We start from the raw sequence: 25,867 nt of genomic DNA, 5'->3' as shown, positions 1-25,867 counted from the left end.
GGTGTGTCACAAATGCAAATGGGAAGCAGATGAGAATAGAGTACAGAATCTAACGGCAAAGGGGAGTTAAGATGGAGGCATAGTGGGTTAATTGTATTAAATGTAGAGGAATAATCTAAAAGTATTCATGGAATTTTGCATGGATTTTTAAATTAGCAAGTTATTTGTTACCTTTGTGAGAGAAGTTTTAATGGAGGAGTAAGAGAAAAAAAGATTACCAAGGATTGAAGAAGTGGAGGTAGCAATTGTAGACTATTCCTTTTTTAATTTTGTGAACAATATAGGAGGAGGAGTTCATATTTACTTGGATAATTTATACTTAAATTTTTTAGGGGGTTAATAGATGGATGATTAGGTAGTGGAGTTTTCTGTTTTCACTTATGTTTGTATTTATTAAGTGAATACTTTGTGCCGAAAACTGTACAGTGATCTGAGCGTCATCCAAGGGAAATATAAGCCCTAACTGGACTGAAAGTTCCAAAGCTTTCATATTTTGCACATAAATGTATTATGAAGGCCAATCCCTTTAGCTGCTTAGCACTAGAACAAAGTACATTCTGATAATTGTTTGCATCTGTTTTTTTTTTCTACATACCTATTTATGTGTACAATGTAACACTTAAAAGTAGAAGCGTTTTTCATTTAAGTGGTTCTTAAAGCATGCAGAGGAGCCTGTGTAAAATTTTTTTGGCAGGGCTTGAAAAAGGCCCACCTTCCTCTCAAAATGTTAATTTGTCCTTTTGAGGACATAGCTCCAACTGGAAATTGCTATTCTATATCATGTTTTCCAGTCCAACATTCCTGGATTCAATGTGTTGTTTCAGGTGTTGCTTTTTATGGTACATGAATTTTGGTGAGCGTTTTGAGGAAAAAGAAGGTAATTGTATACTGCAGTGCTTGCAAACTGATGAAAGATGAAGGGCCTTTTTTTCAGTCCATGGATGGATCTTCTGTGAAATACAATAGAAAGTAAATTAGTAGAAAAATGGAATGAAAAAAAGCATGTAAAATGCAATCCCCCTTTTTTTATATTCAAAAGATAGGACTTTATACTGTTAAATTACTCTGTCAGATTTCTAACTTTGCTTGCTCTCAGTTTCTGTATGTATCTCTTCCTGCGTTAGTAACAAAAATTTGTGGATTGGGGGCGCCTGGGTGGCTCAGTCGGTTAAGCGGCCGACTTCGGCTCAGGTCATGATCTCGCGGTTCGTGAGTTCGTGCCCCGTGTCAGGCTCTGTGCTGACAGCTCAGAGCCTGGAGCCTGTTTCAGATTCTGTGTCTCCCTCTCTCTGACCCTCCCCTATTCATGCTCTGTCTCTCTCTGTCTCAAAAATAAATAAATGTTAAAAAAGAAAAATTAAAAAAAAAAATTTGTGGATTGGTGATGGTTCTTGGACTGGATTTTCTTGGATCACAGTTTCAGTAGCACAGATACACTGTATGATGCTACACAGATGTATTTTTCCCCCTCTCTGTTGTTTTTAAAAGGAGTGAAAGGTTTAAATGAGTTGTGGCTCATAGACTTTTAATTTTATTTATGTATTTTTAAAGTTTATTTATCTTTTCAGTGATCTCTGCACCCAACATGGGGCTCAGACTCATGACCCTGAGATCAAGAGTTGCATGCTCTTCTGGCTGAGCCAGCTGGGTGCCCCTGGATTAAAGATTTTTTTTTTTCTTTTTAGAAAAGAGGTAATTTATACTATATAAAAGCTCTTTTACCTCCTAAGTTCTTATATGTAACTGGGTAAAATTTTGGTTTTTGATTATGGTTGATGTTTTTTACTGGTGCTGAGAGTGACTTTCTGATAATAATAAGATTTTCTTTAATTCCAGTCACATATTTTCTTTGAAACTATAAAAAACGTATTTGGAACATGAAAGGAAAAGTTATACCACTTACCACCACAAGATGTCACTTATGTAAAAATAAAGTTGGTATCCTAGTTCTCTAAGCTGGAAAGCTACAGGTCAATAATCAGTGAAGAACTAGATAAATAAAAAAAAATTTTTTTTGAAACTAGCATTGATTTTTCAGCAGTCAGTGAAAATACTGCCAATGCAGCGTTATTTGAATCAACTCTTTTAATGTTTAGAAAAAAGAATTTCTTAATGTCTAAGATTGATGCTGTAAGTGATACATATTAATAGGCCTCATTTGAATCCACATAAGGAAGGAGGTAGACCTAAAGTGATTCGGTACAAGTGTACATATTTGAGGGTAAATGAGGTATTATGGTAGTAACTCCCAAATCTACTGTTTTGGTGACAAGCAAAGAGGAATTTGAGAAGAAATCTGTAATTTATATCAGGATTTTCAATAGTTGTCATGACATCTTTGTGAAGTTGAATATTACATCAGGTGGAAACAATGCTTGTGGCTTTGTTTCTGGTGGCTTTTCTCTGAACCTCAAACTATTAGCTATCTGCCCATGTTAACACAAAAGATACTTACATTTGTTGTTGAAGACTATGTTAAACATGAACAGCGCAATCTTTGGCTTTAATGTTGAGATCTTGTTTTCTTTTTCTTGATTTGAAAGAGTGGGTCATTACCTAAAAATGGTTGGGAAGGGGACTTTGGCTTCTCAAGCTTAAAAGAAACAAACCAAGTTTCCAGTAGGCCATGAATAAAATTACTCAGAAGGTTGGAGAGTTTGTGTTGTCCTAAAAATTGACATTTTGTTATTCTTCATTGCTCACTTCTCTAACACTGGTGGAGAATGCTGGAAAACTCTTGGGGAAAGGATAAGGGGGTCAGACACTGGAGAATGAATTTTCTTTTTTCATTTGGCACATGTTTATGTGATCACGTTTTCATTCTATTTATTCCCTATCTAATTACTTCAGCTTGTTTGCTTTCTTACCCCTAATAAGGTTTTTAAGCTTTTTTGGGGGGCGGGAGGGGTTTAGATTTTTCATTTATAAAAGTATATACATGGTTGTTGAATAAAATAGAAAACTAACAAAAAGTAGAAGGAAAAAACCCCTCATGCGGGGTTCCGTTATTTTTTCTCCCTTTTCAGTTACCTTTGCTGTGTGGAAGAGTGAGAAGTTTTAAGAAGGGATTAGGGGTGCCTGGGTGGCTCAGTCAGTTAAGTGTCGAGCTTTGACTCAGGTCATCATGATCTCACGGTTGGTTCCTGAATTCAAGCCCCACATCAAGCTGTCTGCTGTCAGTGCAGAAACTGCTTGTGACTTTCTGTCTTCCTCGCTCTCTGCCCCTCCCCTGTGCTCTGGAAAGTAAACATTAAAAAAAAAAGAAGGGATTCTAAATGTACTCTGGTGAATATATATAGTATTTTAATATTTGGTAGTTGAATGTCATCAGATATAGTTTTTGTATATTGCCTTTTCTACTAGCATATTTCTAGGTGTATGTGTAATTAATAGAGAAAAGTCTGTTTTTCAATTATTTAATTATTTAATTATTTTTGTATCCCACTAATGATCACCCATTGTATTTAATTTCATGAGCTGCTTGGAAAGGAACAATAATTTTTTTTTTCATAATAAATTTCATTGCTTCTACTCTTTTTGGAAAGAATATATATAGTAAAAATATATATATATTATAATGCAGTGACAGAATGTCACAGACTGTGGCTTAAAAGACATTTATTTTCTCCCACTTTCTGGAGGCTAGAAGTCTAAGATCAAAGTGTTGGCAACTTTGATTTGTTTTGAGGCCTCTCTCTCTCTGGCTTGCAGATGGCCGCCTTCTTGCTGTGTTCTCACCTTGTCCTCCCTTGGTCTTTGTGTGTCTGTGTCCTAATCTGCTTTTACAAAGACATCAGCCGTGTTGGATTAAGTCCCGCTCATATTGGCCTCATTTTCTCTTTAAAAGCTCTGTTTCCAAATACCCACATTCTTTGGGGTTTATAGGATTTTGGAAGGGACACAACTTAGCCTATAATAGCACCTGATTAATCATTCTTGTGAAGTGCTTACTGCCTATGTTAGGCTTAAATTTGTAAAATATGCAAAACCTAAAGTAATTTTGTGTCGGGCTTTCCATTTGTAGTTAAGGAAGCTCTTCTGATCTACTCTTAGGCCTCAAGATGAGATGAAAGGGCTTCTGATACTTTCTTTTTGGTATTTGAACTATTTCATGAAGGAGCCATGTAGAGTAAATTTGCTTTCTTTTTTTCTGCAGACTTTATTGTAAAAAGTATGAACGATTGCTAACCATAAGCTAATAACTATTGCAGGTAGTTAAAATATGTAATAGTACAGTCTTAGTTTCCTGTCAGTTTCTTAGAGTCAGTTGAGAGGATTTTCCTTTGATGTGCTAAAATAATATTCAGTGATTTTTCTCCAAATAGGTGTATGCCTTGTAGGTTTCTTTGGAGAACTCAGCATTTTATTTACACGTGTGAATAAAACATTATGAAAGTTTTTAATATCAACTTTGTGGAGATATAATTTGCATACAATAAGTTAACATAAAGATTGTAATTAAAAAAATTTTGTAATGTTTATTATTTTGAGAAAGAGAGAGAGAGAGAGAGAGTGAGCAAGCGGGGGAGGGACAGAGAGAGAGGGAGATAGAGAATCCGAAGCAAGGTCCAGGCTCTGAGCTGTCAGCACGGAGCCTGATGTGGGGCTCGAACTTGCAGACCTTGAGATCATGCCCTGAGGTGAAGTCGGTCGGACGCTTAACCCACTGAGCCACCCAGGTGCCCCTAAAGATTGTAATTAGATGTTTTGATAGATGTATGCACCTGTTCAGTCACCACCACAGTTAAGAAGATACAGAACATTTCTGTCATCTTATAGAATAAAATTTTCTTATGTTCCTCTGCTTTCCAGTTCTCACTCTACCCCATGACCCCAGGATACCACTGCTCTGCTTTCAGTCTCTACAGATTAGTTTGCTTTTTCTATAATTTTAAATGACTTAAATCATGCTGTTTTGTGTCTGACTTCTTTCACTCAGAGTAATGATTGTGAGAATTCATCCACCTTGTTGCATGTATCAGTAATTAATTTGTTTTCATTGCTGGGTAGTATTCCAGTGGCTGGCCATTAAGTCACATTTAACTGATGAACATTTATATTTTTTCCAGTTTTTTACTATTATGAATAAAGCTGCTGTGAATATTCATGTAAGTCATTATGTGGAAATATGTTTTTATCTTTCTGGGGAGTGGAATGAGTAGGTCATATGATTCTTAAATTTTTAAGAATTGCCTAACTTTTCCAAAGTGGGTTTGTTTTTTTTTTTTACATTCCCACCAGCAATACATGAGAGTTCTAATTGCTCCAGAGCCTTGACAACATTTGTTATTGTCAGTCTCTTAATTTCAGCTGTTCTAATGGATGTGTATTGATATCTCATTTAATATGCATTTACCTGGTAATTAATGATCTTAAGTATTTTTTCATGGGCTTACTGACATTCCTGTTCTTTTGTGAAATGTCTGTTCACATAATTTCACCCATTCATTTGTTTTTAAAAATATTTTGTTTTTAAATTCTCTCTTCACCCAATGTGGGGTCCAAACTTAAAACCCCAAGAGTGAGAGCTCCACCAGCTGAGCCAGCCGGATGCCCCTTGATCACCCATTCTTTTTTTTACCTTTCATTTTTGATTGGCTTGTTTCTTTTCTTACAAAAGAGTCATAATTGTTATGTAACTGGTTTATTATTTAAAAAAATTTTTTTAATGTTTACTTATTTTTGAGAGAGAGAGAGTGTGTGAGTTGGGTAAGAACAGAGAGAGAGAGAGAGGGAGACACAGAATCTGAAGCAGGCTCCAGGCTCTGAGAGGTCAGCACAGGGCCTCATATGGGGCTCGAACCCAGAAACCACGGGATCATGACCTTAGCCAAGGTTGGACACTTAACCAACTGAGCTACCCAGGTGCCCCTATAACTATTTTTTAAGATTAAACTTTAGACTTTGAAATGTGGATTCCATATGCAGTTAAAAGAAATAATGCAAAGATAATCTGTGTACCCTTTGCCCAGTTTTCCTCAATGGTAAACTATATAGTATAATATCACAGCCAGGATGTTGACACTGATACAATCCACCATTCGTGTCCAGATTCCCCAATTTTACTTGTATTTATTTGTGTGTGTGTGTGTGAAAGAGAGAGAAAAAGAGAGAGATCTATTCTGTTTTGTGACTTGTGTAGTTGTCATAATAGTAAAGATACATAATGGCTCCGTCACTGCAGGAATCTCTTTTGTTGCCCTTTTATATCCTTCCTTCCCTTTCTTGTTCTTAACCCACAGCAGCCACTAATCTTTCTCCACTTCTCTAATTTTGTTATTTTTTTTAAATATGAAATTTATTGTCAAATTGGTTTCCATACAACACCCAGTGCTCATCCCAACAGGTGCCCTCCTCATTGCCCATCACCCACTTTCCCCTCCCTCCCATCCCCCATCAACCCTCAGTTTATTCCCAGTTTTTAAGAGTCTCTTATGCTTTGGCTCCCTCACTAACTTTTTTATCCCCTTCTCCTCCCCCATGGTCCTCTGTTAAGTTTCTCAGGATCCACATAAGAGTGAAAACCTATGGTATCTGTCTTTCTCTGTATGGCTTATTTCACTTAGCATCACACTCTCCAGTTCCATCCACGTTGCTACAAAGGGCCATATTTCGTTCTTTCTCATTGCCATGTAGTACTCCATTGTGTATATAAACCACAATTTCTTTATCCATTCATCAGTTGATGGACATTTAGGCTCTTTCCATAATTTGGCTATTGTTGAGAGTGCTGCTATAAACATTGGGGTACAAGTGCCCCTATGCATCAGTACTCCTGTATCCCTTGGGTAAATTTCTAGCAGTGCTATTGCTGGGTCATAGGGTAGGTCTATTTTTAATTTTCTGAGGAACCTCCACACTGCTTTCCAGAGCGGCTGCACCAATTTGCATTCCCACCAACAGTGCAAGAGGGTTCCCGTTTCTCCACATCCTCTCCAGCATCTATAGTCTCCTGATTTGTTCATTTTGGCCACTCTGACTGGCGTGAGGTGATATCTGAGTGTGGTTTTGATTTGTATTTCCCTGATGAGGAGCGACGTTGAGCATCTTTTCATGTGCCTGTTGGCCATCTTCAAGAGTGTTATATAAATGGAGTCATACAGTATGTAACCTTTTAGAATTAACTTTTCTCACTCAGCATATTTCTGTGGAGATTAATCAGAGTTGTCATGTGTATCAGTAGTTTATTGTTACTGCTGAGTGGTATTCCATGCTATGGATATACCACAGTTTGTTGAAATATTCATCCATTGATGGACATCTGTGTTGTTTCCATTTTGGCTGATAGGAATAAAAGCTGCTGTGAATACTTCTGTGCAGGTTAAAAAAATTTTTTTTAACATTTATTAATTTATGAGAGAGTGTGAGTGGGGGAGGGGCAGAGTGAGACAGAGAGAGAGAGAGAGAGAGAGAGAGACAGGATCTGAAGCAAGTTCTAGGCTCTGAGCTGTCAGCACAGAGCTGGAAGCAGGGCTTGAACTCACAGACCGCAAGATCATGACCTGAGCTGAAGTTTAATGCTTAACCAGTTGAGCTACCCAGGTGCCCCTTGTGTGCAGGTTTTGTGTATTAATTTCCATTTCCCAGGGATAAATACCCAAGAGTGAAATTACTTGGTTGTATGAGAATTCCAGGGTTTATAAAACTGCCAAACTGCCTAGTGGCTGTAACCCTTTTAAATTCTGCCCCCCCCCCGCCGGCAGTATATAAGTGGTCCATTTCCTCTGTGACATCGCTATCATTAGGTGTTGTTACTATTCTTTTTATTTTAGATGAGAGCCATTTTGATACATGTGTAGTGATATTTTGCTGTGGTTTTAATTTGCCTTTCTCTAATAGCTAATGAAGTTGGTTATCTTTAAATGTACTTTTTGGCATTTCTGTGTCTCCTTCAGTGAATTGTTTGTCGACGTCTGTATTAGTTTGCTGCAACTGCCATAACAAAATACCACAGACTGAGTGGCTTGATTGACAGAAATTTAATTCTTACTGTTCTAGAGGCTAGAAGTCTACCGTCAGACTATAGGCATGTTTGGTTTCTCCTCAGGGCTCTCTCCTTGGCTTACAGATGTCTGCCTTCTCTCTTTGTCCTCACGTTGTCCTGTCCTACAATCCAGAAGGCTGACAGACTGCCTTCATTTTGTTCCTTTTCTCCCTTTTAATCCAAGCTGGCAGTGTCTCTGACATATAATCCCATTTCTGTTCCTGGCTTTTGTTATGACATCTGAATATATTCATGAGTGGTACCTGTGATCTCTTAATCAAGTAATTTTCCAGCCACACTTTTGAAAAAAGGTCTGAAGACGCATTCTTAATACTCTACAATATGGATAGGCTGAAAAATTTCCAAATCTTCAAATTCTAGTTCTTTTTGCTTAACAGTTCCTTTAGTTTATCTTTCTCATTTCACTGTAAACATCAAGGAAAAATCATGCTGTGCCTTTAATACTTTACTTAGAAATCTCCTTAGCTAAATATCCAAGTTCATCACTTTCAACTTCCACTTTTCATATGACATTGGAAGAAAATTGAGACAAGAATTACCTTTCATCCAGTTCCCAATAACTGCTCATTTCCATCTGAGATCTCATCATAATCACTTTTAACATCGTACTCCTACTAACGTATTTTATTTTGAGAGAGTGAGAGTGAGAGAGACAGAGAGGAGAGAGAGGGAGAGCAGGTGTGTGGGAGGGGCAGAGGAAGAAGGAGAGAGAATTTCAAGCAGGTTCCATGCTCAGTACAGAGCCTGATGCAGGGGCTTGATGTCACGAACTGTGAAATCTTGACCTGAGCCCAAATCAAGAGTCAGACACTTAACCAAGTGAGCCACCGAGGTATCCTGCTCATTATTGTTTCTAATTCTTAAGAAATGATATATTTTAATAGGTTTATAATGTACAAGATTGAAATAGAGATTTTTTTCTTTTCTTTTGTATAGGAATGAAGATCTAAAGCAAATGTTGGAGAGCAACAAAGATTCTGCTAAATTGGATGCTATGAAACGGATTGTTGGGGTAGGTAAAGTAGATCATTTTAATATTGGAAAATGGACACGTAGTGATTATTTTAAGTATGTATTAAATAATATATTAAAACATCCCATTTCCCTTTAATATTTGCTTAGTATAGCCTGTGTAAAATGTTTTGGAAGAAGTTTGGAGTGTCACAATTCAGAAACTTGAGTTTTAATTCCTTTTTTCTGAGTTTATTTCCCTGTCTCTAATATCAAGATATTTCTCCTGAGGTAGGAAAAGCTAATCATTTTGAAGACAAAATAAGATTATGTACAACAATATTTTGACTTCCCACAAAGAGGGATACTAATTAACTAAAGGATTTTTTTTTGTCATTTAAAGGCCTGAAAATTCTAAGCATTTTTTTTTTTTGGTTGTCAAATTCCATTACTATCAATAGCAAAATTATTTTTGAAATTTGATTAGGATAATATGGAATTTATATTTTAACCTTCTTCCTTTCATCCCTCTTTCCTTGTCTTTCAGTAACATTGTATTTATATTTTGTAGTTTTTATTCTAGAAATCTTGTACATTCCTTATTCCTTGTTAGATTAATTTGTGTATTTTTAAATCTTGGTGGCCGTTATGAATGGTCCCCTTCATTATATTCTTAATATTAATTATTACTGGTGTATAGGAAAATAAGTGACTTTTCTTTGTTATGCATCTGGTCTTTTCAGTTAACTCTCTTCTTAGCTCTAACTGTTCTTCAGATTCTAAGTTTGGATTTTCCGGGTAGAAAATTACATTGTTTGGAAGTTATGAGAGATTTATATTTTATTTTCAAATATTTTAAACTAATTTTTATATGAAAAAAAAGCCTACTGGGATCTGTATTGGAATTGGATTAACTCTGTAGATCAATTTTGGGAGAATTAACTTTTTTTTTTTTAATTTTTACTTATTTTTGGGAGAGGGAGATAGTGCACAAATGGGAGAGGGGTAGTGAGAGAGGGAGACGCAGAATCTGAAGCAGGCTCCAGGCCTTCATCTGTCAGCACAGAGTCCGATGAGGGTCTCGAACCCATGAACTGCAAGATTATGACCTGAGTCAAAGTCAGACGCTTAACCGACTGAGCCACCCAGGTGCCCCGAAAGAATTAACATTTTTACAGTATTTTGCCGTATGACCCATGATCATGATTCTGTTTCTTCACTTGTTCAGATCATCTTTAATTTCTTTCAACAACGTATTATAGTTTTTAGTGTTACATTTTATTTATTTATTTATTTATTTATTTATTTATTTATTTATTTTAATTTACATCCAAATTAGTATATAGTGCAACAGTGATTTCAGGAGTAGATTCCTTAGTGCCCCTTACTCATGTAGCCCATCTCGCCTCCCACAACCCCTCCAGTAACCCGTAGTTTGTTCTCCATATTTATGAGTCTCTTCTGTTTTGTCCCCCTCCCCTGTTTTTATATTATTTTTGTTTCCCTTCCCTTATGTTCATCTGTTTGTCTCTTAAAGTCTTCATATGAGTGAAGTCATATGATTTTTGTCTTTCTCTGACTAATTTCACTTAGCATAATACCCTGAAGTTCCATTCACATAGCTGCAAATGGCAAGATTTCATTCTTTTTTTTTTTTAATGTTTATTTATTTTTGAAACAGAGAGAGACAGATGGGGGAGGGTCAGAGAGAGGGGGACACAGAATCTGAAGCAGGGTCCAGGCTCTGAGCTGTCAGCACAGAGCCTGACGCGGGGCTCGAACTCACAGACCGCGAGATCATGACCTGAGCCGAAGTCGGACGTTTAACCGACTGAGCCACCCAGGCGCCCCTACATCTTCTTTATCCATTCATCCATCGATGGACATTTGGGCTCTTTCCATACTTTGGCTATTATTGATAGTGCTGCTATAAACACGGGGGTGCATGTGTCCCTTTGAAACAGCACACCTGTATCCCTTGGATAAATGCCTCGTAGTGCAATTGCTAGGTCATAGGGTAGTTCTATTTTTAGTTTTTTGAGGAACCTCCATACTGTTTTCCAGAGTGGCTGCACCAGCTTGCATTCCCATAGTGTTACATTTTAAGTTCTATTATTTTGTTAATACTTTTTTAAATATCTTGTGTTTTTGATGCTATTGAATGATATATTTCAATTTTCAATCAACAATTATTTTTTACTAACTTCCCCTTTTGTTAAGTAACTAATAGTTATTTTACTTTGAATTTTTCCCACTGAGCTATTATAGCAATCATTTGTTCACCTTTACTTTTGTCCAGTTTTTAATATTTCTAGGTAGCACCACAGTTCTTTGTGGAACCTTACTCAAACATTTGAAATATTTTCTGTTCATGTAAGTGTGTATCATTTCAAAACATCTTTTGGCTAGAAGTAGTTCACTGGAGTCAGTCGGTTAGAATTTTATATTGGCTTTAAAGTTTCTTATATTTTCTTAAAGTAATTTTTAAAGTTTAAATTTCTCTTTATATTTATATTCCATGAGCCCTGAAAATGGGGTTTGTCACTTTATACGATTGCAGAGTAGTTTTAAGCTCTTTTGATCATAGTTAGAAACATTTCTAAATTTATTCTGCTAAAATTTTAAATGTTGGGTATTTTACCAAGTTTTTTTCTCAAATACATCAAAGTGTTAGCAGTGCACATCTGACTGTCTTTCGTACTTGGTAGTCCTATGATTCAGTAGAGAATTTTTTCAGCAATATCTACCAGTGTGAAACCATGATGGTAGTCACAGTTTATTTTATTATCTTTCTTTGGTAATATCTGAGACTTACTTAGTATCATGGGGTAATGTTTCCAGTGTTTGATATGTTGAATAAAGTCTCATGTATGCCAAAGCATTCCTAGAGGGAAAAAACCACCTACTTCAAAATCTTGTGGTCACCTCTCACACAGCGAGACTCAAGTTGAAGAACTCATACATTATTTTTCTTAATATTTCTGGAAAATACCTGTCTTGTGTTTATAGCATATGTCCATGTTTTATGTTGGCTTGGTGAAATGTGGTGAACTAGGAGACTTTGAAATGTATTGTTTCATATAGTGAATTTAGAAATAAGTTTTTTAGCTAAAATACTGATGAGTTGTCCTTGGAGGAATGGAATATTTGTAATGAAATCTGTGGTGTATTGAATCTTTCATATATTTTCTTTTGGTAAGTGTTAAATGTTGAAGGTTTTTCTCAGATTAGTTTACTTGTCTTTGTAGTTATGGGATAATGAGCAAATCTGAACCTTTCTTTGATACGATTCTTAAAATGCCAAGGTAAAATTACTGATATATGTGATTTTCATAGCCATTCATCTTACAGGGTATTTGGTTGGATAGTACTGACCTTAAGAAAAACAAAAGTAATTTCAAAGTTCCCTATGTTTTTGTAAATATTTTTGAAAAGATCTTAAACTAAATACAAGTGGTACATTATTATTGTTGGATAATTGAGAAAATCCATGTAAGAAAAAGAAACTAATAATGTGTTCATGTATGATAAACATTTTTGGTGTAAACTTTTCTAGACATTGTTCATTCCTCTCTTCTTCCCTTTAACAAAAATGTTTCAGTTGTATGTGTGCCTTAAAAGATTCATCTTGTGCGTGATGCTGGCATCTTGTTGTTCTTGGGTTGGAAATTGCTTAAAGGGCCAAGATTTTTCTGCCATGTTGATATACCTCAGGACCAGTTCCATAAGCAGGTCTGTGTTTTTACTAGCGATATAATACCTTAGTGAATTTTCTGTCAATTTTGCTCCACTGTTACTTCATGGAATATAAATCAAGGATCAGTTCATTTTCTATTTCTTCATTTATTCTAGGTTGCTGATTTTTAAGAGCTGGAATTGGGTCTGAGACTCTGTAAGATCTACCTTTCTTGCTTCCTTCCCCACCATCCTTCCCTCCATTCGTTCCTTCCTTGTAAATTAACCAGTATTTATAAAATCAAAAATTTTGAACTTTTTAAAATAAACCATCTTTGTTACTGTGAAAAATGAAGCCAGTTAAAATTTAGAAAAGCACAATTTTTCCTCTTTTTTTCCCTGAGTTTAAAAAATTAATGTGGATTTTTAGATCTAGATAATTACTCATTATTTATAAAAAAACATAAGCAACATGAAAGTCAATCATAACAATACACCACATTAACAGAATGAAGAGGAAAAACCCACAAGATCATCTCAATTGATAGAGAAAAAGAATTTGGCCAAATTTAACACTCATGATAAAGCACTGAACAAACTAGGACTGGAAGGAAACTACCTCAACATGTTAGAGGCCATTTATGAAAAACCCACAGCTAACATCATAGTCAGCAGTGAAAGACTGAAAGGTTTTCTTCAATAAGGAAAAAGATAAGGATGCCTGCTTTTGTCTCTTCTGTTCAATATACTATTGAAAGTTTTAGCCAGAGCAATTAGGCGAGAAAAAGAAATAAAAGGCACCCAAATTGCAAAGGAAGAACTAAAATTATCTTTATTCATAGACAACATGATTTCATATTTAGAAAACTAAATATTTTATGGAAAGTTTTAAAACTAATAAATGTATTGAGCAAAGTTGCTATATACAAAATCGTTACATAACAATTACTTGCGTCTATATACTCTGACAATGAACAATTCAAGAAAGATACTAAGACAATAGTCCTATTTACAGTAGCATTAAAAAGAATACAATACTAGAAATAAACTAAGGGGGCAAAGACTTGTACCTTGAGAACTGCAAAATGTTGCTGACAGAAATTAGAGAAGACACAAATAAATGGAAGGGCATCCTATGTTCATGGATTAAAAGACTTAATATTTTTAAGATGTCAGTATCAAAGCGATCTACATATTCAGTGTAATTACTATAAAAATTCCAGTGATATTATTTGCAAAAAAAGGAAAATCTATCCTAAAATTCATATAGACCCTGAATAACCAAAATAGTCTTGAACAAATTTATAAGTCTCACACTTGCTGGTCTGAAAACTTATTCCAAAGCTACAGTAATCAGAACAACGTGGAACTGTCACAAAGACATATATACCCAACAGAGCATGCAGAAGTAAACCCTTAACTATGTGGTCAAATGATTTTTGACAAGAGTGCGAGACCGTTCAATGGTGAAATTATAGTCTTCAACAAATGGTGCTGGGAAACTAGATACCACCTGCAAGAAAATGAATTTAGACCCCTACCTCATACTATATATAAAACAAGGCAAAATTAATCAAAGACCTAAATGTTAGAGGTAAAAATGTAAAACTTATAGAAGAAAACATAGGGCAGAAACTTCATGACATGAGATTTGTCAGAGGTTTCTTAGATACAAACCAAAAAGTGAGCAACAAAAGAAAAAAATGGATAATTAGGGCTGTATCAAAATTAAAATCTTTGTGCATCATATGATACCACAACATTGTGATGAGACAAGCCTCAGAATGGGAAAAAAATATTTTCAAATATGTAAAAAGCCATCCCCCCAACATATAGGAAGGGGTTCTCCTATATCCACTTATTCCCCAGGTAGAAACTAATAGGTAGTTTTTTTACTAAAGTATCTTAAGTGAACTACATCATGTAGAAATTTGTTGAAATTTCTATCATATCTGAAATAATCTGGTATCTTTTTTATCGTATCTTAAATACAGTACATCCTGGATTGACTCAACAGCAAAATAAGTATAAGAGAAAAAAGAGCCAGAAGTTGAAGACAGATCATTAGAACTTAGTTGGTTTGAAGAATAGATTAATAAAAGGAAAAGAACTGAACATAGCCTCAGGGTTTTGTTGGATAATATCAAAAGATCTAACAAAATTGTCCAAAAGGAGGAGAGAGATTGGGGCAGTAAAAATATTTGAAGAAATAATGGCTGGAAACTACCCAAATGAATGAATGACATAAACTTATAGATGAAAAGTTCACTGAATCCCAATTAGGATAAACCCAAAGAAAACCATGCCTAAACACATAGCAATTAAACTGTAGAAGACCAAAAATAAAGAAATAATCTTGACAGTACCTGGAAAAACAATGATACATTACATACAAGGATCAGTGATTTTAATAACATCAGAAACCATGGCAGCCAGAATTCAGTGGAACATCTTTAAAGTACTGAAAGAAAATAGAGGTGATACTTGAACAACACAGATTTGAATTTCAAGGGTCCATTTATACGTGTTATATTTAGAGTACTGTGCTGTAAATGTATTTTCTCTTATGATCTTTTTTTCTCATAATTTTCTTAATATTTTCTCTAGTTTATTGTAAGAAGAGTACAGTATATAGTATATGTAACATACAGAATATATATTAATCAACTGCTTATGTTATCTGAAGGGTTTCTGTTCAAAAGTAGGTTATTAGTAGTTAATTTGTGGGAGGAGTCAAAAGTTATACATGGATATTCGAATCTGCAGGGGATTGGTACCCCTAACCCCTGCATTGTTCAAGGGTCCACTGTATTTGGCAAGCATAAAGGCCTAACTTTATTCTTCTTAAGTTATACGTGTCTGAGAGGTTTTAAATAGGTGTAGATATATAGGATAGCATAATACAAAGGCTAGCAGGGAGGTGGGATTAAAAGGGCCTGTCTGGTTGTAAGGTTTCTACATTTTATTTGACCTGGTACAATATTAAATCTAAGTAGACTGTGAAAGGTTTGTTGAATCTTGATTTGTCCATCTAATAATCCCTAGAAGAACCACTAAACGTTCTTCAAGAAGATGTAAACACAAAATCAATGTAAACATTAAAATACCAAATACTAACAAGTTCCCAAATAATGGGAATGACAGAGGTCAGTCAAACAAAACACACACAGTAAACAGAAAACAGATAATAAAATTGTAGACGTGGGGGCACCTGGTGGCTCAATTGGTTGAGTATCTGACTTCGGCTCAGGTCATCATCTCACGGTTTGTGAGTTTGAGCCCTGCATCGAGCTCTGTGCTGTTAGCACGGAGCCCGCTTTAGCTCCTCTACCCCCCTCTCTCTTTGCCCCTCCCCTACTTGCTGTGTCTCTTTCAAAATATATAAATAAACTTAAAAAAAATTGTAGACCTGAATCTAACGACACCAGTAATTATATTAAATGTGAGTGATCTTAAGTCACCAACTAAAAGAGATTGTCAGATTGGATGAAAATGTTAAGATGCAACTGTATGTTCTGTAGGAGAAACCCATTTTTAATATAAAGACATAGATTAAAAATACAAGGATGGGAAATATATATTATGAAAACACTTTAAAACATAAAAGAGCAGCTACCACCGCCACCCTGGCACTTTCCATTTCTCATACAGTCCTTTATTTTTTTCCATAGTACTCTATTTTACCATCTCACACATTGTATTCATTTGTTTATTGTTCCTAGCCCCCATTAGAAGGTAAGCTCCACTGGGCAAGGTGTATCCCCAAGGCCTACAGTACTCCTTGGCATGTAGTGTCCTTTCAGCAAATATTTATTGAATGAATTTGACTGTAGGGTTTTTTTCTTCCCTCATCTATTAACATCTTTTTGAATAACCTTTTGTAGAACAGTTAGGGAATCCTTGGAATAGGACATAATAGGACAGAATCTTCAACTTCAGGTATTCATTGAATAACTGAAGGCATGGGCCCAAAAACATTTGTTCTCTCTTTCCTTATTTTACAGATGAGGAAACTGAGGGAGGTGTAAAAATCATAATAAAGATGTTTTAGCTGCATTATTTGTGAACCTTCTGTAATATGCAGTAGGTTTCACAGAATATTCAAATCATAATGTGACAGGTAAGGAAACAGAATATGAAAGGATTAGCTTATATTGGAGTGTTTTTAAGCTGTTACGTAGAAAGATCTTATTGAAAAATTGCTAACTGGGATTTGAATGCTTAAAATATCACATAGTATATAATAAAACTTTTGTCATGATTTTATAAAACTAATACCTTCCATCTTTTTTAAGATAGTTTTTACATATGGTGTATAATTCATGAAGAATCCCTTTCCAGAAAATGATCCTGTTGTTAAACTTTATTTTGTAGCTACCAAAGTGTAGACTATTAAACGACATAAAGAAGATATATTCCGAGAATGAGAGTGAAGGAAATGAGGATACAGGTAGACATAAAACTACAGTAAATAGAAATAAAACAGCACAAATGAAGAGTGTGAGTTTAAAAATTTTAGAGGAAATTAGAATTGGACAACAATGTGGGCCAGGTATTTTTGGGTGGCTCTAGGGAGGGAGAATGATTAGAATTTTAGAGAATTGTGAAAAGTAAAAAGAATTGACTTGGGGGTGTGATAAGGCATAGAGTAGCCAGAGAATGTTCTGGTAGTGAGTAGGTCAGTTTACTTTGATAATAGTGTTGGTGTAGAACAATAATTGTTGCTGTGCTCAAGAGGGATGTTGTAAATTGTGAGGGCATTTAATATTAAGTGAAATAGTTTGGACTTTTAGGCAGCCAAGGGCTTTTGAAATCTTTGAGAGGGGCTGACATGTACACAGTAGTGTTTTAAGCATGTGAAACTGTCAGTGTGGTACATTATGAACAGGAGCAGGAGACTGTTGGAAAAGACCTTTGTGAGATGATGTTGACCTATTTTAGGATAGTAACAGCGAGAAAGGATTAATGTGATAGTACAAAGAAATCACAACAGGACCTAGTTACTCTGTACATGTGGGAAGAGACCAGAATAAATTTGTGGTTTCTGGTGTCTGGGAAAATTGGTGGAAATAGGAAGTTCTAGCATGAATGCTATTTTATCATGAAAAATGAGTTTGGTTTTAGCAAGTTTGAGATGAGGGAGACTTCTAATGATGTCCAGTTACAGAAGTGTAACTAGGACCCAGAGTTAGGGCTAGAGTTTGGGGAATTGATCCCTATAGTGTGAGAGTTAAGTCATGAGGGTGAATGAAATGTTACGAGTTTCAGAGATTGTAGAATAGTGTAGCCTGAAAAGATGGTGATATACAGAACTTAGCGGGCAGAGGAGAGGACTTGGTGAAGAGAACTTTGAAATGTAATGGTTGGAGATAGGGAAACCTATGAAATGAAAGCCAAGGGGGAAATAGTTTGTCCACAATAACGTTTATTCCCCGCCATCCCCATTGCCAATGTATAACTTTAATATAAGAGCTTGGAAACTAAAGAACAGTACAAATATTTTTAAAGTATTTACAGCCTCATTAGCCAGAGAAAACTATTGTAAATGTTTTATTGTATGTCTTGAACTACTATATATTTCTAATGTGTCTGTGTATTTGTATATTTATATTGATACTCAAGACTTTATTTGTTCTTTGATACCGATAATTGGGATAAGTAAAATGATTCAAAAAGACTTCAGCTTGTGAATTCCATAGTTTATTTGCTGATTCAATTTTCTAAATATTTAATGTATGTAGAATTTATGTTTTATTTTCAAATGACTAATTTATAAAAGATTTCAACTCTAATACTCCACTTTTATTCTTCAGATGATTGCAAAAGGGAAAAATGCATCTGAACTGTTTCCTGCTGTTGTGAAGAATGTGGCCAGTAAAAATATTGAGGTATTGTTTTGATTCATAATTTTCATAATTCTTTCTGTTGTAAAAGAATCATATACTTTTTGTTACTTTGAAATGTGACATAAGATCCTTAAGTATCACTAGATTTCTTTTGCTCTAAGTAAAATGTTCATAGTCTTAAATAGAATAAACAGTATTTGGATTTTTGGATGGGGAATGTGAAAAATAAATTGAAATTAATTCACCTGGGTGAATGATGGTAACTTGTATATTCGTAGAAGCCAGTTGAGTTGGTGTTCTGCTCTCGGGACTTAATATTAGGATAGCACATATCCAGGGGCACCTGGGTTAGCGTCCAACTCTTGGTTTTGACTCAGGTCATGATCTCATGGTTAGTGAGTTTGAGCCTTGGGTCAGACACCATGCTGATAGTGCAGAACCTGCTTGGGGTTCTCCTCCCTTCTCTCTTTGTTCCTACCCCACTCATGCTCTCTCTCAAAATAAATAAATAAACTTAAAAAAAAAAAAAAAGCACATGTCCATTGAAATAGACCTAAGTTCATTCAGTAGTAGGATAGTGTTTGAACCCAAGTATTATCACTCCAAATCTAGGGCTCTTTTTGAAACATGGTACACCCTGCCTCTGTACAGTAGGAGGTGAGCAGAAGGCAGGATGTAGTGTGAGCCTTTGAGTGCTTGTCTCTGTGTAGGTTTACACGTGGTGTTTGAATCAGGAATTCAAAGCACTTTGAGGCCAAGGTAATGTTGGGTCAAATGGACTCGTGACTTTTGATAGAGTGCAAAAGAAAAATGTGAGCTAATGTAGAAGCCATTGAGTAAGATGAGTAGGATGAAGAGTTCAGTGAAGGGGATGAGAGATTGATCTGAGCAAACGGCTTGTATTTCAAAACAATAGAAGGTAGGAATGAAGAGAATTAATGACCACATCTCTCATGGATTTCACTGTCAACTGATGTAGGTAGTGATTGGAGGATCATGTTTACTCAGTAGGAAGTAGTGATATATACATGAGAATGAAAATGCCAGCACACATGCTGCTTCTTTGCCTGTTGCCAACAGTTTGAGGAATATGCTTAGTTCTCTTTTTGAGTCTGGAAAGTTTGGTAGGAGTAGCGGTCTTCACTGAAGAATATTTTCAAGGTCTAAGTGTCATCAGAGCAGATGTTTTAGGTAGAGATAGGTAGATTATAAGAAATAGAAATTAAGGATGTAAGGGAGTTTTTCACTTTTAATCAACATTATAACCTTTCATATATACTTTGAAAACCTTATGACAGTAAATTTCCATTTTCTCCTTCCTACCTTTTCCTAAGTTATCATACATTTTACTTCTAAATAATGCTAAAATCGCCGAAAAATATATGGTTATTATTTTTGCTTTTTAAAAGTCATTTTTCTTTGAAATATAGTTAACATGCCATAAACTTTTAAAGTGGGCCGTTCAGTGATTTACCAGATTGTACAACCATCACTGCCATTTCCTTCTTCTGTATTTTTATCACCTCAAAAAGTAATCCTGCTTTCATCTGCAGTCACTCCTTGTGCCCCCAGCCCTAGGCAACTATGAATCTACTTTCTGTCTCTATGGATTTGCCTCTTTTGGGCATAAATGAAGTTGTACGGGGCGTGACTTTTGTATCTGGCTTCTTTCACTTAGCATAATGTTTTCGAAGTCCACCCATGTTGTAGTGTACATCAATACCTCATTTCTCTTTATTGCTGAATAATATTCCGTTGTATGGACATACTGAATTTTATGTATTCATTCACCAGTGACATTTCGGTTGTTTCCACTTTTTAGCTATCATGAATAGTACTAAACACTTTGTGCAAGTTTGTGTGTATACCTATGTATTCACTTCTCTCGTATGTACCTTGGAGTGATATTTCTGGTTACTGTGATATGGTTACTGTATGGTTTTTTGAGGACTTGCCAAACTCTTGCACAGCGCTGCATCATTTTACATTTCCATCGATACTGTATGTGAGTTATAATTTCTCCACATCCTCACCAATACTAATTTTTCTTTTTTGAAAAAAAATTACTGTCTCTTAGATTAGAGTTATCCTAAAGGGTATGAAGTGGAATCTCATTACTGCTTTTTGCAATTTGGATTCACATTTCTCTAATAAAAAACTGTTGATTGTCTCTTGGCCAGTTCTGCATCTTCTTTGAAAAAATGTCTGTTCAGATCTTTTTACCATTTTATAATTGGGTTTTCTTTCTGTTGTTTATTGTTAGAGTTCTTTATATATTCTGAATACTAGATTCTTATCTGTTGTCAAATTTGCAAATATTTTCTCCCATTCTGTGGATTATCTTTTCATTTTCTTGATTGTGTCCTTTGAAGCACAGACATTGTAAATTTTCATGAATTCGACTTCTATTTTTTCTTTGTTTCCTTATGCCTTGGGTGTCGTATCTAAGAAATGGATGCTTAATCCAAGGTCATGAAGATTTATATTTGTCTTTTTTCCTAACAGTTTGTAGATTTAACTTTTATATATAGGGCTGTGATCCATTTTGAGTCTCCATGCAATCACTGATCTGCTTTTGGTTACGAGTTTTGTCATTTTTAGCATTTCTTATAAATTAAACCGTACAGTATGATGTCTCTTGAGTTTTAGTCCTTATTTTTTAAATGTTTTATTCATTCATTCATTCATTCATTCATTCATTCATATTTGAGAGAGAGAGAGAGGGAGGGAGGGGCAGAGGGAGAATCAGAATCTGAAGCAGGCTTCAGGCTCTCAGCTGTCAGCAAAGAACCTGGTGCAGGGCTTGAACCCGAACCTGGAGATCCTGACCTGAGCTGAAGTTGGATGCTTAATCGACTGAGCCACCCAGGTGCCCTGAATTTGACTCCTTTTACCTTCAAATCTGAGATTCATCTGTACTATTTCATGTATTCCCATTTTGTTCCTTTTTTGCTGTCATCTGATATTTTTACAATTTTCAAATTTACCTTTTGAAATACACCTGAATAAAATGCTGTATGTGGTCATGTATTTTAACTTTTAATTTTTCTTGTATTTTAATTTTCTTTAACTTTTTCTTTTCTAATTACCTAGGGATAGATAAGTTGCATTGTCTGGGAAATGTATATTTAATTTTTTTTTAAGTTTATTAATTTATTTTGAGAGGGAGAGAGTGCAAGAGCAAGCAGGGGAGCGGTACCCAGAGAGGGAGAGAGAGGATCTCAAGCAGGCCCTGTGTTGCTGGAACCCACGAACCGTGACATCATAACCTGAGCCAAAATCAAGAGCCAGATGTTCAACCAACTGAACCACCCAGGCGCCCCTGTATATTTAGTTTTTAGGAAATAGTGTCATGGAGTTTTCCAAAGTGGCTGTATCATTTGCATTCCCACCAGCAATTGTATGGGAGTTCCAGTTGGTTCACATCCCTTCCAACACTTGACCTTATTAGACTCTAACATTAGCCACTTTGGTAGCTGTATAATGGTATTTCATTGTGCATGTATTTGCATTTTCTTTCTTTTTTTTTCCTTTAAATGTTCATTTATTTTTGAGAGGGGGGATGGGGGAGAGGGAAACAGAGGATCTAAAGCGGGTTCTTTGCTGACAACGCCCGATGTGGGTCTTGACCTCAACGGTGAGTTTATGACCTGATCTGAAGTCAGACACTTAACTGACTGAGCCACCCAGGAGCCCCTACATTTTCCTATATTTAGTGCCGTTGAAAATCTTTTCATGATTTACTGGTTAGTCATATCTCTTCTAAAATGTCTGTTCATATCTTTTTTGTTTTATTATTAAAGTGTAAGAATTCTGGTTCTAGTCTTCTGTCAGATAGATGGTTATTTATTATTATTTATTTTCTCTTGGTCTGTGGCTTGCCTTTTTGTTTTCTTAATATCTTTTAAAAAACAAACATTTGATTTTGATAAAGTCCATTTTATCTGTTTTTTTCTCAGTTGTACTTCATGGTTTTTGGTGACCTTTTTAAGAGATCTTTGTCTAATCTAATGTCAAAGATTTTTCCTGGTGTGTTCTAAAAGTTTAATAGTTGTAGCTATTATATTTAGGTCAATGATCCATGTTTGGATCCAGTGTCCATAGGTCTGTGATCCGTAGGTTCGATGATTCACTGGGAGGACTCATAGGACTTAGGATATAGTCATACTCATAGCTATGATTTATTACAATGAAAGGTACATAATAAAATCAGGCCCTGAAAGAGGTGCTTGTGGTAAAGTCAAGAGAAAACCAGATGCAAGCTTCCAAGTATCTTTCTCCAGGGATTTTCCCAGTGATAATCAATTCCTCCAGCATCAATTGTGACAAAAAGTGTGAGGTGTTGTCCACTAGGAGAGCTCATTAGTGATTCAGTGCCCAGGTCTTTTACTGGGGGGCTGTTCATGGAGGCATTAACTGCCTAGCATGTACCAAAATTCCAAACTCCCTTAAAAAAAAAGCAAATGTTGAGCATAAACCATATTGTTTGTAAACCACCCTTATCAGGGAATTGTGGGAATACCCCTAAAATTCAAGTTCCCAGATCCCAGTCAGTGCCAGCTTTGAAAGCAGACTTTCTAAGGATAGCATTCTTTGGCCTGCTTTATTAACTTTTTCCTGCACAGCACATTTCAAATTAGACTTTGTGTGTGATGTGAAGTAAGTAAGGTTCAAGATTTATTTATTGATTTTTCTGGGTATTCATTTGTTCTGGTATCACTTTTAAGAAGATTCTGTCTTTTCCCCCTTGAATTGCCTTGCTACTTCTGTGAAAAATTCTTGATCATATAAGTGCAAGTGTGTTTCTGGACTCTTTTCTTTTCCGTTGATCTATTTGCCATACCACACTGCCTTGTTCACTGGATAGTCACGTTGTAAGTCTTGAAGTCAGGTAGTGTAAGCACTCCAGCCTGGTTTTGTTTTTTTAACCTTTTTTTGGCTAGCCTGGGTCTTTTGTCTTTTTATGTAAGTGTTAAAATTAGCGTGTCAGTTTCCTCAAAAGCCTGTTAGGACTGATTTTGTTTGCATTGAATTTATAGATCAAATTTGGGGAAAATTGCTGTCTTTACCATATTAAGTCTTCCAGTCCACAAATGTGGTCTTCTATAATTTCCGTTTGCAGTATTTTATAGTTTTGGTATTCAAGTTTTGCATGTATTTTAAATTTGTTTTTTATTAGTTTTGAAAGCTGTTTTGTTTATTTTTTTTAAGTTCATTTATTTTGAGGGGCACCTGGGTGGCTCAGTTGGTTGAGTGTCCAACTCTTGATCTTGGCCCAGGTCATGATCTCGTTCGTGGTTTGTGAGTTCCAGCCCCGCATCGGACTCTGTTGATGGTGCGGAGGCTGCTTGTGATTCTCTCTCTCTCCCCCCCACCACCTCTCTGCCCCTTTGGTGTGTGTGCTCTCTCTCTCTCTCAAAAGAAATAAACCTAAAAACTATATAAAATTTGTTTTTAAGGTTATTCATTTTGAGAGAGAGTGAGGGAGGGAGGAGTGGAGAGAGATGAAGGGGTGGGGAGAGAGAGAGGAGAGAGAGAGAGAGAGACAGAGAGAGAGACAGAGAGAGAGAGAGAATTCTAAGCAGGCTCTACACTGTCAGTGCTGAGCCTGATACAGGGGGAGGGGGCCACTTGAACTCATGAACTGTGAGATCATGACCTGAGCCCAAATCAAGAATTTGATGCTTAACCGACTGAGCCACCCAGGCACCCCTGAAGGCTATTTTAAACAACATTGTCTTTTTTATTTCATTTCCCAATTGGTTATTGCTAGCATAAAGAATTGATTTTTGTATATTGATCTTGTGTTGTGTCTTTGCTAAATTCACTTATTAGCTCTGATAGCTATTTTATAGATTTCTTAGGCTTTGTTACATAAAGGATCATATCATGTACAAATGTAATTTTACTTTTCTATTCTTTTTTCTTCTTGTCATATTACATTGAGTACACCGTACATTACAGTATTGAATAAAAGTGATGAGAATAGTTATCCTTGCCTTGTTTCTCATGTAGAAAGCACTGTGCCTTTTTATCTTTGAATATGATATTAGCTATAGGTTTTTTTTGCAGCTGTCTGTAATCATGTTGAGGAAGTTCTTTCTATCCATAGTTTGCTGAAAGTTTTTATAGCAAATGAGTTTTGAATTTTTCCAAGTGCTTTTTCTGTAACTTTTGACATTATATGATTTTTCTCTATTCTCTTGATAGTGGTAAATGACTAGGATTGATTTTTCACTAGTTAAACCTTTTTATTCCTGGGGTAGGTCCCTCATGGTCGTCTTATGTTAAATCTTTATATTGTTAGAATTGGTTTGCCATCTTTTTATTAAGGAGTTTTGTGTCTATATGTTATTGCGTCTATATGTATTTTACTTGCAGTGGCTTTTGTTTTGATATCAGGGTAATCAGGTTAATACTGGCTTTGTAAAATGAGTTGGGATGTATTTCTCCTTTGCTGTCTCAAAGAGTATGTGTAGAATTATTTTATCCTAATACGGTATTATTTTATCCTTAGTGTGAAGTCAAGTGTGTTTGGAGTTTATTTTATAGGAAGGTTTTAAATTATGAGTTCAAATTGTTTATTTGGTATAAACCACTGTGGGAAATAGTTAAAACTCAGCAGACTTGGGTTGCTCAAACCCCGTACATTCCCCCAAAAGATACATTTTCATGACTGCTCGTTGTCTGGCTTGGTCAAACTGAGCTGTTGGACTGTTCTGATAAAAGTGTTTTATCACTTTTTGGTAAACACCTACTTTTTCTTTTCCTGTTCTGGAGCTTTAGTTACTGATCTCCTACGTAGTGATGACAATATGTGTAGTTGTACAGGATCTACATGACTGATCCCTAATAAATACTTTGGATAGTCTTTCTTTGTCAAGTTTCCCTGGTTGGTGGCATTTTGTACATGTTGTCATACATTGTTGCTGAAGGAATTAAGCAGGTCTTATGTGACTCCACTGTTAGGATTCTTGGAAGCTTGTGCCTGGTGTTCTCTGGACTTCACCCCATGTACCTTTTCCTTCTGCTGATCTGACTATGTATTCCTTTGCTGTAATGAATCATAACCCTGAGTATGACAACTTCTCTGAGTGCTATAAACCCTTCTAGCCAGTCATCCAACCTGAAGATGGTCTTGGTGGATTGCCAACACAGGGCTATTTAGCTTTTCTATTTCTTCTTGGATCTCTGTTAGTAATTTGTCAGTCAAGAAATTTATCCATTTCATCCGGGTTGTCAGTTTAGTAACATGAAATTGTTAAAAATATTCCCTTAGTATTTTTTTAATGTCTGTACCTTCTGCAGTGATATTTATTCTTCCTGATAATTGGTAGTTTTTGTCTTCTCTTTTTCTTGATCAAATTAGAGGCTTATCAATTGTATTGAC

General features: G+C 35.7%; 1 protein-coding gene across 9 annotated transcripts in view; it reads left to right on the top strand.

Annotated features, from left to right (window-relative positions):
- The window catches only part of AP3B1 (adaptor related protein complex 3 subunit beta 1), a 259,225-nt gene that overhangs the window by 29,538 nt on the left and 203,820 nt on the right, over nt 1-25,867 (top strand). For 7 of the 9 annotated variants that reach the window (XM_042988960.1, XM_007079816.3, XM_042988992.1 and 4 more), the window contains exons 2-3: nt 8,942-9,017; nt 18,445-18,519. In XM_042988960.1, the coding sequence (XP_042844894.1) occupies nt 8,942-9,017; nt 18,445-18,519 (151 nt within the window). Of the gene's footprint in view, nt 1-8,941; nt 9,018-16,655; nt 16,752-17,005; nt 17,082-18,444; nt 18,520-25,867 lie in introns of those variants that run through there. The other 2 variants (XM_042988979.1, XM_042988982.1) reach the window with 2 other exon arrangements.

Source organism: Panthera tigris, chromosome A1 (genome assembly GCF_018350195.1).
Source record: "Panthera tigris isolate Pti1 chromosome A1, P.tigris_Pti1_mat1.1, whole genome shotgun sequence".
NCBI classification, from domain to species: domain Eukaryota; kingdom Metazoa; phylum Chordata; class Mammalia; order Carnivora; family Felidae; genus Panthera; species Panthera tigris.
Note: the sequence above shows the minus strand (reverse complement) of the source record. Positions and strands in the feature narration are given on the sequence as shown.